Source organism: Anopheles ziemanni, chromosome 2 (genome assembly GCF_943734765.1).
Source record: "Anopheles ziemanni chromosome 2, idAnoZiCoDA_A2_x.2, whole genome shotgun sequence".
Classification (NCBI taxonomy): Eukaryota; Metazoa; Arthropoda; class Insecta; order Diptera; family Culicidae; genus Anopheles; species Anopheles ziemanni.
The window spans coordinates 30,504,690-30,516,868 of NC_080705.1; the positions used below are offsets into that span (position 1 = coordinate 30,504,690).

The 12,179-nt window shown below is 50.4% G+C and overlaps 1 protein-coding gene across 1 annotated transcript in view; it reads right to left on the minus strand.

The window, feature by feature from the left end:
* Positions 1 to 1,729: 1,729 nt before the first annotated feature.
* LOC131293362 (pneumococcal serine-rich repeat protein) overlaps positions 1,730 to 12,179 on the minus strand; it is a 144,506-nt gene continuing 134,056 nt past the window's right edge. The window contains exons 8-12 of the mRNA XM_058321441.1: positions 10,235 to 11,320; positions 8,221 to 8,596; positions 7,972 to 8,079; positions 6,308 to 6,583; positions 1,730 to 5,282 (exon numbers count right to left, since the gene is read on the minus strand). Coding sequence (XP_058177424.1) covers positions 1,730 to 5,282; positions 6,308 to 6,583; positions 7,972 to 8,079; positions 8,221 to 8,596; positions 10,235 to 11,320 — 5,399 coding nt within the window. The remainder of the gene's footprint in view (positions 5,283 to 6,307; positions 6,584 to 7,971; positions 8,080 to 8,220; positions 8,597 to 10,234; positions 11,321 to 12,179) is intronic.

Below are 12,179 nucleotides of genomic sequence, written 5' to 3' on the forward strand. Positions count from 1 at the left end.
CGCGTTTTATCGGGTTTTTTTCTTCTGTTTGTTTGTTTTTTTGTTTGCTTGGCACCTCCGCATTGCCAACGTGTCGTAGCAAAAAATATGGCTTACAAAACCCAGAGTTGTGGCAGCTTTGCCTTTGGCTCTGTTCTACTTTTTTTTCTCTTCTTCTCCTTCTTCTTCTCTCCTTTGCTTCTTCTGGCGAGGATAAAAATCCGTTGATTTTACGTTGAGTGTCTGTCTGTTTGTGTTGTTTTGTCATCTGTCATCTTATCTAACTACTAGTCTTCTAACTTCTAGGTTCATTATTTACTCTTACTACTTTCTTAAACATTTTATCTGCTTTCCTCTACCACTTCCACGTACCTCCCGTTTACAGACACACACACTTACGGTTCACTCGTTCGTTTTTTGTTTCTACAGTGTAACAAAAAGAAGAGGCCTCCAATGGTAACAGAGAGTGAGAGTGAGAGAGAGAAAGAGAGAGAGAGTAAAAGTGAGAGTGAGAGAGAGAGAGAGTGTGGGAGAGAAAGTGCGGTATAACCGTGCACCATCTCTCGAACGGTAGTATGGTATTATAAGCAGTTATAATAGTAATAGGTTCCTTTAGGAGATGCAACCGTACATTACAAAACATCCAATCCATTGATTGGCATTCTACTACTTCGGCGTTTGTGTTTTTCGTTCTGTTTTTCCTTCGTTTTGCATCAACTGCTCTCCACCCTCTAGCACTGGTTAACTGTTGTCTTGCGTGATTTTTTCTGTTTCTTTTTTTGTTTTTTCTTTTCTTTTTGCTTTTCTTTTTTTTGCTTTCTAGTGATTTCCCCAAGTCTGTGTATAAAGTGTTCAACTTTGCGCCCTAACACCTTACCCCCTCTTCAAACGCAGGTACCCTCTTTTTGCGTAATTTCTCTTCCACCATTGCTATTTTGCATAACTTTTCAGTATCTTGGAAGTGTGTGTGTGTGTGATCATATCTTAAACGGTACTAGCAGCATCGAACTATAATGCAAGTCTGTTTCTGAGGTTTCAGGTCGCCAGATCTCGGATCAGGTTGTTTGGCGGCCATTCCTTGCCCTTGCCGTGCCGTACACGCCCACTTCAAACGCCAGATGGCTCGCAGGTGGATTGAGGTGGTCTATGACACTGTCATACAGTGTCAAAAGATTTCTATTGTTGTTCGCTTTCTCATCAACTTACCCTCCCTCCCCCCCTCTTATGCTGACTCCACTGGCTGTCGTAATCAATATTGACTGAAGAGATTTTTTTTGTTGTGTTCTTTAATATTTTTCTAATTTACTCTCCTTTTCCTCTTCTTTATCGGGGTTTCTTCCATCCCTCACGGGTTTTGTGTATATGTTTTTTTTCTCCTCTTCATCACTTTACTTTTTTTTCCTTACTCTGGATTTTGTGTATATATCATATTTTATATGTATTTCTTCTGTGTTAAATCAAGTTGCTAAATTTTCCTTCGATATTGGCAGTTTTCGGTACATTTTTCCTATGGTCTGTCTTCGTTATTCGTTCCCTTGTATGTTTTACAGGTTTGTTGCAAATTAGTTAATCATTTTTCAGCTTGTTTTTTTTCATCTTGTAAGGGTTTTTGTTTTTGTATTTACATGGTCGAATCATGCATAAATCCTCGCACCCTTTCACCGCGCGCGGCGGAATAAGAAAATTGGTGTCGCTTATACTCTAAATAAATAAAAACTAGGAGAGGCGACCGCCCGCCGCCTTTCTCCGTTTACGCTTGGGACGATTGGGGGCTAGCGCCGGTGCTACCGGCACCACTACCGGCCGACGCTGCGGAACCGGGGCCACCGGTTACCGGTTGCTGTTGCTGCTTGGGGGCTTGTGATCGTACGAAGTCGATCTGGGCGTAGGTGAAGGCACCGCCGCAGCGAACCGTTTGCTGCTGCTGCTGCTGCTGCTGCTGCGAGGTACATCCGGGACTAGGGCTTGGGGTGGACGGCATTGCTTCGAACGAGTAGCGTGCTTCGTTCGAACCGGGCATCGGTTCGTCGACGTCCATCTTCTGTACACTGTTCGACGCGGAGGAAGCCAGCGTTGGTGCTGGCCCGATAGCCACCGCCCCCGGAAGAACCGTTTTGCTGCTGCAGGGCGGTAGGTCAAGGCTGGCGTAGTGTAGTTCCCGCTCGGAGCTGACCGAGGGCGGGCGGGAGATGATGTGCGGATCGGTGACGGAGCTGACCGAGTCGGGCCGCGATTCGGCCACCACCGCGATGGCCGTGCACGACGCGGAAGGGCTTTGGTTTTTGCTCTCACACAGCGTCGACGTGGACGAGGCGGACGATGAGGTAGCTGATATGATCGGCAACCGTTCACTGTTAGCCGAATTAGGCCGTGAGGTACCGGGTGCGGAGGAAGTGGGCGTACCGCTGCTGCTGGTGCCACCGGCGAGCATTGCGATGGCCCCCCGGCCGCCGATCAGCTCACTGTTGACACTGTTGGGTCGCGTACCAGAAAGGCTACGCTGCAGGGGAGGCTGTGGCGACGCCGATGCCGACTGCTCGAAGGAGAACGCCGTCGTAACACCGTCCAAGCGGCGGGCAAAGTGAGCCTTCGGCGAGCTGGCGGTGCAGTTGAGCACCTTCGTCGTGGCGGCCGGTACACCCTGCCCCAGTAGTTCCGCGTCCTGCGACGATGCGATCGGTTTGAAACCCATCTGCGGGTTCGAGAGGAAGGTGGATTTCTTCGCCACCAACACCGGAGGGCTACTGCTGGACGCGCCACCCGCCACGGAGCCCGTCGGAGAGGTCGTTCCGGCACCAGCACCGCTGCCACCCATCGAGGTCGTTGACTGCTTCCGTGCGCTGGCCGGGTTCATAAGCGCATAGTCGCCCGCCCCATCGTCGTCGATGCGATTGCGGACCGTCGGTTGTGGCACCGGAACCACCGTCTCCGGTGTGACCGGTCCAACGGGGCAGAAGTTTACATAGTCCGGCTGAACCACACCGGGACTGGCGAGCGCTCCCGATCGCGGGAACGTTCCCGAGCCGCGACTTCCGGTGGAAAGTTTCCTCACCGACGCTTCACCGGAAGGACCCGGAAGGGACTGCTGCCGGCCGAGGCTGAGCTCGGCATAGTTTTGACTTAGATCCTCGAGCGTTTCCATACCAGCGGCTCCCGGTGGTGGTTGCTTCGGCGCTTCCACCACGTTTGCCGGGAACGGTTTGGTGGGACTTGACGGGCTGAAGGGAAATATGGTCGCCTGACTGCCGGAAGGGGTCACGATACCGCTGTCCCGTGAGTCACATCGCGCTCGCAAAACACCTCCACCCCCTCCTCCTCCTACTCCCTTCGAGGGGCTGAAGCCAACCGAGCCGCTCTGCTGCCCGGTGGTGGTCTGAACCGGTTGCTGCAGGGACACGATCGTGGCCGACACATGGGCGGAACTACTCTTTCCCGCTTGGTGGTGATTATGGTGATGATGGCCGAGTGGCAGATAGTTGGGGATGTTGGAGGACGCTTCCACCTTCGATTCGCCGCTCAGATCCAACCGACACTTTCCCGCACCGGGCGCGATCGTGATCGGTGCCGATGGAACCGGCTGTGACGGCGTCGGCGTCGTCGCCGTCGTACCGAAGGACATGTTCATGTAGTCTTCGGCCGGTGGCATGGCACTCGACGACCCCGCCGTCTGGGTGGTTGTGTTGTGACTAAACGACATCTCCATATAGCCGTCCGGCGCACTGCTCGTGTCCATCGATCCGGCCGTACCGGTTGCAGCAGCAGCAGCAGCAGCACCGACGACCTCCTCATCGTTGCCACCCTGCAGCATCTTTTCCTCGCTTCCACTGTCGACCGAGCTCATCATCATCAGGGGCGTCATGTTTAGGTAGTCTTCGGAAGGTACTTTTGTCGCGGTCAACGCCCCTCCGCCACTGGTTGGCTTGGCCAGCATCCGGGGGTACATGTCGAGGTAGTTGTTGTTCTTTCCGGCGCTACCGTCCATCCCGGAGGAGCTCGCCGTCGAAGCAGCCGTCGCGCCATTGTTGTACTTCTTTGGAGAGCTGATCTGTATCGGGTTGCTGGTGGACTTGGCCGAACCGGACCCACCTCCGAGCGGGCCGTCGACCACATCCTGGCCCGGCACGTTGGCAACACCCGATGTCATGTTGAGATAGTCACCCTCCTCCGATTGCGAGTTGAGACGACTGCCACCGGGTGCCCCACCTCCGGGGCGCATCTCGACGTAACCAGCGAGTGCGTGGGCACTGGCCACCGCACGCTCGCGCTCCTCGTCCAGATTGCTGCCACTCTGCGGATGGTGCTGGTGATGGTTGTTATTGTTCAGGTTGTTGGTTCCACTGGTGGCGCTGCTGCCGGACATATCGAGGTAGTCTTCCATGCCGGGAATGACGGCACCGGGCAGCTCGTGGGTGGTGGCTCTCTTCAGCGGCGTACTGCTACTATTGCCCGCCTCCTCCCCAGTCCGGGGCGACGAGTAGTCGATCTCCATCAGATCGGCCATCTGATCAAACGATCCGTGGCTGGCGGTACCGGCACCCGAGGAGGATCCGCCCAACAGGGGTCTCCATTCGGCCAGCAGCGACCCACTACCCGCCCTACCAACCGCACTCTCGTCCAGCGGCAGGTTCGCCTCCAGCGTCGCCCCAAAGCTGCCCACGTGCGGGATGCTGCTCGTGCTTCCGCCACTATTGTTGTTGCTCTCCGTAACGCTGCCCTGCGAGCTGCTCGACACGAACGACACGATGACGGGCGCCTGCGAGTAGCCCTTGTACATCTCCGAGCACCGGGGGACCTTCGCCCGCGAGCCCACCGAGAAGGCACGCTGGCGGGAGCTGGCGGAACCGCCACCACCGCCACCTGCCCCACCGAGACCACCCTCGGCCGAGCTGAGCATGTCGATGCGCAGCTTGCGCTTGATGTGCTCCGGCCGGCTGCCGACCGAGTACGTCCGGTACGGCCGATCGTTCATCTCACCCTCGTCACTCTGGCCAATGTACGCCGGGACCTTCTCCAGCGACAGCCGTAGGTCGGTCGAGGGCGTTCCGGAGGTGATGCTGCAGCTCGACGCGGCCGACGACATACCGCCGATACCGCTCGCTGCCCCACCATTGCCACCGCCGCCGCCGCCGCTGGTGGCGTTCGAGAGCCGGCTGCTCGTTCCGTTCTGCGTCGGATCCATGCTGACGTACTCCTCCGTCGGCGGTTGGGCCGCTGTTCGGGGCATGCTCATCGGGACGTACCCATCGACAAGGTCCTCGGCGAGGCTGGACGCTCGGCTGTGCGCACTCGAGCTCGAGCAGAGTCTGCAAAGCGAAAAAAAGCGAAACAGAAATTATCACCTGATGACACACTGCGCAAACTGAGTCAGAGAGAGTGACTGAGTGAGTGATTCAATCAGTGAGTTGATTCTATTCACTAAGATGATTTATTTTGGCCCAAGCTCAGTGAGAATGATTTGCTTCAGTGAGAATGCGTTGGCTCAGTGAGAATGATTTGGCTCACACACACATTGATGCAGTGAGCCACATCATTTTGAGTGAGCTAAATCACTCTGAGGGAGCCAAATCACGCTGAGTTAGTCAAACCATGCTCACTGAGTCAAATTATGAATGAATCAAAATAATCTTGTTGAATTAACGGATTGACTCTCTATTACAACTCACTCACTTTGAATTGACTCACGTTACTCAATCGTTATTCTCAATACTTGTCGAAACTAGTGATGTGCGTACTGAGTATGAATAAATGAGTGAGTAAAATATATTGAATTGATTGATTTAAATCTTCACGGACAGTTTTTTTAACTTAGTTTTTATTTGAATCCTGAACAATGATTCGAAATCCAAAAGAGTGAACGAGTGGATAATTTAAGAAGAATTGCTAGTCCATCTCAAACAAGGATTCCATGCCATGGAATCCAAGGAACCATGTCCACATATTCGGGCTGTTTGAGAATATCTGGTTAAGATTAAAATCCTTGATTTTGGTTCCGATTTCTGTTTCGGATTTAAGTTCCTTTTTTAGGAATCCCTGCGGCAACTAGCAACTCTTTTACTCACTCTTAGGATTCGAATCCATGCTTGGGTTTCAAATCCCTGCTTGAGATTTGAATTTCTACTTTAGATTCGAATTGCTACGGTGACCAGCATCTCTTTTACTTACTCACTCGTTCTTTTTGAATTCGAATCCCTGTTAATAATTCAAATCACTCATTTTTACGTTTTAAATAACAAAGGAGTCTCTAAAAGCATCGAATCATCATGGCGTTTGTTCAGTACCATTGAAATCTCTAAAGGAGTTGATATTCTTACCGCTAGTCGGTACTTACCCTCGCGAAAAGTCGGCCACCGGCGACATGGCCATGTAGCAGCTGCCGGATGGGTCGCCGGGCGAGCTGCCCGACGGGCTGCACATCTCCATGTACGCGCTGCCCTCGACCGAACCGACCGTGGACGGCGGGGCTGGACTGCCGCCGCGTCGGCCCGCCTGCGATATGGGAAGCGAGAGGGAATTATGATGACTGTGACCAAGTCTTGCGCTGATGGAGGTTTGATGGTTCGAGGGGTTGTTTTGGTGGTGGTTGTGGTGGTGGTGGTGGTTGAAGCTGTAGTTCGACGGTTTGCCATCCGACTGTGGCGACATTCGGAAGTGTGTCTGTCGTCGGAGGGGGTTTGTCGGGGGGGACGGACGGAGGACAAACCGAATTCGTGGACGTTGCCGGAAGGTCGCGGATAATTTTGCGTTCACAGCCAAATCACAGCAGTTTTCGTGGTCGCCAATCGGATCCGAACACATCGAACACAACCAGGTTGGGGGGGTCGATCCATTCCGGTGTGTGCGCGTGTGTGTGTGTTTGGGTTTGTGTGGGTGGGGGTTAACATTTCCCGGGGAAATATTTTTCGATAAGAAGGCGTCCCTCAGAGCGTTTGAAATGCGAGTCCGGAATTCCGGGGCAAAAGATGAGATGACGGAACGGACGGGTTCAAACGGTTGGTGGTGTTGTGGTAGTACACGAATTCGAAAGTGGTGGTACATAGAAAAATGAGAGAAAGAGAGAGAAAGAGAGAGAGAGGGAGAGAGAAAGAAAAAGCCAAAAAGAGGGAACCAATTAGGAACTGGTGCATTTGCTTGATTTGAAGTAAAAAATTTTGATTTCTCTGGGAAGTATTCGTAGAAGATGGCGCTGATGCAATTGAAGAATGGAGGGGGAGGGCGCGACACATCAGGGACTCTCTGTACATGAGGATAGATAGATTTCCGGTTTTTTTTTCGGACAGCCGAGTAGATGACGGTCCGTCAGCCGGGAAATTCCTTTTTGATTCACCGTCGCCGAGGAAAATGAGCTCTTTTGGCTGGAGATTTGATAAGCTATAGACTGACAGTGAGCGAGGAAAAAGTTTGATGAAATTGGGAAAATGCTACTCAAACATCAAGCAATGAATTTTGGTGGATTTGACAACTAGGAAATAAGCATTTTTTCCATGAGATTTCACTTTAAGTAATGTCCTTATAATCTGGATCTGTTCTACAAATGAAACGCTTAACCTTTCATGTGTTGCAATCAGAAAGACATCCTGTACAGCATTATATGTATAGATTTAAAATGACATTGGGGTTTTACGAAATAAATCTACTATGAAAAGCAGTGTTTTAATAATATTAATTCCTTGGAAGAAACCTGGTTTATGTTTGGTTTTTATGTGTCAAACTTTGTAACTTAAGCAGAGGCCATTTTCTTCATTTGAGGGTTTTATTCTTTGAAATAACTGTATGCAGTTTCCAAATTTGTTGTTATTAACAAAATGTGTGTAAAAAAATCTCAAAAATGATTATTGCCTTGCAATGCCTTCGGCTTTTGCCTAATCAATCTCCTCACACTTTAAAGAGCTCACTTCCAACAAAGAAAAGAGGGAACAAGTAAACCCAAAACTTCATCCTGTCCTGGCATCGGGCAGGGCCCTTCCCCCAACACTAACCTGCACACCGCCGTACTCGTCGTGCTGGGACAGTCCGCCGCCCAGTCGCAGATCAATATGGCCGTAGTCCTTGATGAACTCTTCGGAATTTTCCTCCGGTATCGAGCCGCCGGAATTGAGGTGGCTGAAAGCGAACGAAAGGAAAGGGGTCAAAAAAAATGGGACGGCAGGTGCGAAAATGGAAAATGGAAAAGGACATAGTAAACGATCCAAAGGCGCGGGGGGTTTTCTTTGGCACGATCGTTTCACTTTTACTAGCACTCACTTAATGACCTTATAGCCATTGCCCTCGTCCGGCGTCGGCGGATCGGTGATGAAGCTGTCGGTCGACTCGTCGATGCTGTAGGAGGAACCGTCCGAGCCGGTCGAGTAGGTGGCGGGCGGTGGGCTGAGCGGGGACGAGTTGACGGGCGGGCTGTGGCCGTGGCAGCTGCTGATGTGCATCGAGTGCGGCCGGTTGTTGCTCGGGATCATGCGCGGCGGTGGCATACCGCCACTGTTCAGCATCAGCTGATGCTGCTGGGACTGATGCAGCAGCGAGTGTTGCTGCTGCTGCTGCTGTTGCTGGTGTGGCATCGTTTCGCTCGTCGTTCGATTTCGCGATGGAAGACTGTCGCAACGTTCGCGCGCTATGGCGACACCTGCGGGGCAAAACGCCGATCCGGTGATCAAAGAGGAAGAGAGAGGGAGAGACCGAGGATCAGTGTCAAAGCCAAGTGCATCCGGGTACCTTCGTCTAGGCTCCTGCCAAACCCCGATCGCCAGCAGACCACGATCGAGGGCAACATATTAGCGGCTTCTCTGGAGAAACCTAATCTTACGACTAAAGTTAAAACACGTTGCATTATCAAAGAGGAGTAGAAGCGAATGGGAGTTGTTTTTGGTTGATTTTGGGTACACGGTACGAAGGCCGAAACAAATCGATGCCAAACACGACAGAAACAGATAGACAGAGGTAGGAGAAGAAACAGACTGAGACAGAGAGAGTGGTGGAGTTTTCGTCATGCAAACAAACGGGAAAAAAGGGAAAACTCACGGGTTTCGTGGACGGGGTGCAATCTTCATACAAACTTATTGACGCTTATATTATTCAGTGGTGCGGTAGCAAGATGAAGGTAACAACGTGAATTGAATGAATGCGTGGTGAAAGCATATGTAACCGCCCGAATATATATATCGCTGCTAATGATGGTGCGCTTGCTCCAGAAGCTTATGAGTGTGCGTGCGTGAAAAAGCCATTCTCTAGATATGCCTGAATGCCGGAAAAATACAACGATGGACCTTTACCAACCGATTGTTGTGATCGCGAAAAGTTGTAGGTAGTAGAAAACGACGACATTTCACATTGTTATACTGTAGCAACCACGCTTAGCGCCCGCGACACCGCGTATAAGTAAAATCGTACGTTGTGCTCCTCCAACTGGCGTTCCGTAAATGAAATAAGGCTTCCCTTCCCGACCCGACCCCTCCTTTTAGAGATATTTAATTTGTTTGCGCTTGTGAACGGGCGCCACCGAGGAAAATGGATTTGGATTTTGATAGCGCAAAACCGTAGGCAAATAATTGGATTTATCTACTAATGCGGCAAATCGATTACCGTCGTTAACACGCCATCTTTGGGGTCAGGAAGTTGACGACTCACTTAAGCCGATTACACATAAGCCGCTCAGTGAGGGTGGATATACTTCCGACGTTGCCATATGTATGTGTGTACAACTTCCTTCGAATTCTTGTTTGATTGAAATATGTTTTCTTTTTTGATTTGTTGAAATAGACAAAATTTTCTCCTTCGCTTCGAATAATTATTTTTAAACTCCATTTAAAATAACTAAATGTTACATTAAATGCTACTTGAAGCGATTGACTTTCACTCGAAAATGTCGTTTTGTAGAAACATTTCTAGTACTGATCATGAGTACGAACTGGTACAAAAAATATAATAATAGTAAATAAATATACAGTAAAGAGGAAATGTAAAACATTTGCAGACAAGGGTAAAAAATAAATGCAGAAGAATAAATACAGAAAAATAAAAGAGAGTAACAAAAAAAAAACAAAAAGAGTGCAATCTGTGTACGTGTGTGCTTTTGTGGTGTGTATAAGTGTAAAGTATTTTATAACAGAAGTAAATAATACAGCAATACAAGAAACAGTTTTATAGAGAGATAAAAAAAGAGTTGCAAAGATCAAAATAATAATAAAAAAAGATACATTCATCAACTAATAGTAAAAAGAAGGAAGAAAACAAGATGCAAATCATGAAGGTACAAAATACATACTCCTGCTGATCGTACTGCTGGCAGCACGGCCACCACCGTTCGGGCGCCGCAGTGCTGCCGGTGAGGAACCGTTCGTGCTCTTATGGGTACTGACATTGGGGCTACTAATGGCGTGAACGCAATTGCTACTGCTACTGCACTGTGAGGAGGAGGGACTACTACAACTACAGCCGTTGGCGGCGGCCGCTGCGCTGCTACCGGGGGACGACGACACCCCGTGTCCTGCTCCTCCCGCGGGGCCTTGCGCCATCATGGCCATCTTGAGCCCGATCAGGCCCATCTTTCCGGGGGACGCGGGAGTCGAGGCGGTGGCGGTGGTGGACTGCAGGTTGCTGCTGCGCAGAAGCCGGCTGATCAGCTGCAGCTGAGCGCTGGTGCCGGCTGCGGTCGGGTCATAGTGGTGATGGTGGTTCGATTCCGCCGGCGCCGGTTTCTTCAGGTCCATCGGAAGGTAGCGCTGGTCCTCGATGATGCTCTCCATGGAGCTGCGAGACGGCAGCAGCTGCGATTCCTCGTAGTGCAACTGCGGGGAGGTGCACACCAGCTCGGCCATTGGCGGCGAACAGCCGTTGGGAGTGGCGGTGCCGTGTAGGGAGCATACGTGCCCTGTTGCTCCGCCACCACCGGACGATGGTGGAGCGAGCAGATAGGACGAGGACGACTTCCGGCCGACTGCGTAGTAGTGATGCTGATGCTGATACTGACCACCTGCACCCCACCAGCCGCCTGCACCACCGCCACCGCTCGTAATGCGGATGGCCGACTCCTCCGTCAACGGCAGCGAGCGAGTTCGATGGTGAACCGGTTGGATCGCCCCGGTGAACGGCGACGACGCCACGGACGACGTCGAGATGGTGGTGGTGGACGCCCTGCTAGACGCCGCCACTATCTGGCCCCCGCCTCCACCACTCCCGGCGCCACCCGCGACGCTGCTCTGGGAGGACGAGCGGGCACTACTACCGGAAGACCCATGGATTGCACTCAAATGATTCGTATTGCTATGGGGAGAATGGCCTAACATGGGAGCGCTTGGCAATGATAAAGCTCTTTGATGGAACACCCCGGATGTGGAGGATGCGGATGTAACTGCGGATAGAGACAAACGGTAAAGAGAGAGAGAGAGAGAGAAAGATAGTACACACGAGCTCACTTGTGAGAATGAGGGGCAGCGCTTGGGGCTTGATGGCAAAAAAGCTCATCTTGAGGATTACTCCGCTGTCCTTTTGCCGCATCATGTTTTGGTGGGTGTCTGTGTGTGTGTGTGTGTGTTTGTTTGTGTTTCCAAGAATACAAAACTAGTTGCCAGGAGAGTGGCATTATTAGTTGTTGAAAAGATAGGAAACTTTCCTCATACCCTGTACACCAATTAAAAATTGGGCATTAAGGGGCACACACACTCGGTCTACTCTTAGATAAATGTTTGGAGAGTGTAGCTTTGCGAAACCGTTGTCCTGTATTCGAAGGTTGTTTGCGTTTCAGTCGTGAGTTGTGTACTACCGGTCTAAATATAGAGTCAAGTAGTAGAGTCAAGAGTAGTAGAGTCAAGAGTAGTAGATAACCATTTTCTATATCTCCGAATTTAATGCGAGTTGTAAAGATGAGTGAAGTTCTAAAGATCAAAAGATCAAATGATCACCGTTTAGTTATTTTATTCAGATTTATTTCTAGTTCTATTTATCTGTTTCTTGCAGAGTTCTTACTCGTTAGACAGATATACTGACTCTTTTCTGTCGTCAAACCTATGCCAAATCTAAAGTTAACCTCAACATATTTGCTTCTAGCTCCAGAAGTTTGATAGACGATCATTAGACAAAAATGTACTTCTAACCGTATACCAGAGGAGTCGGAAATAATCTCAAAAATATCATAAATAAGTAAATCTTCATGTTGAGTCAAGCGTATCAATAACAGTTGCAGTATCTTCTGTACTTTAGCGTTTCACCGT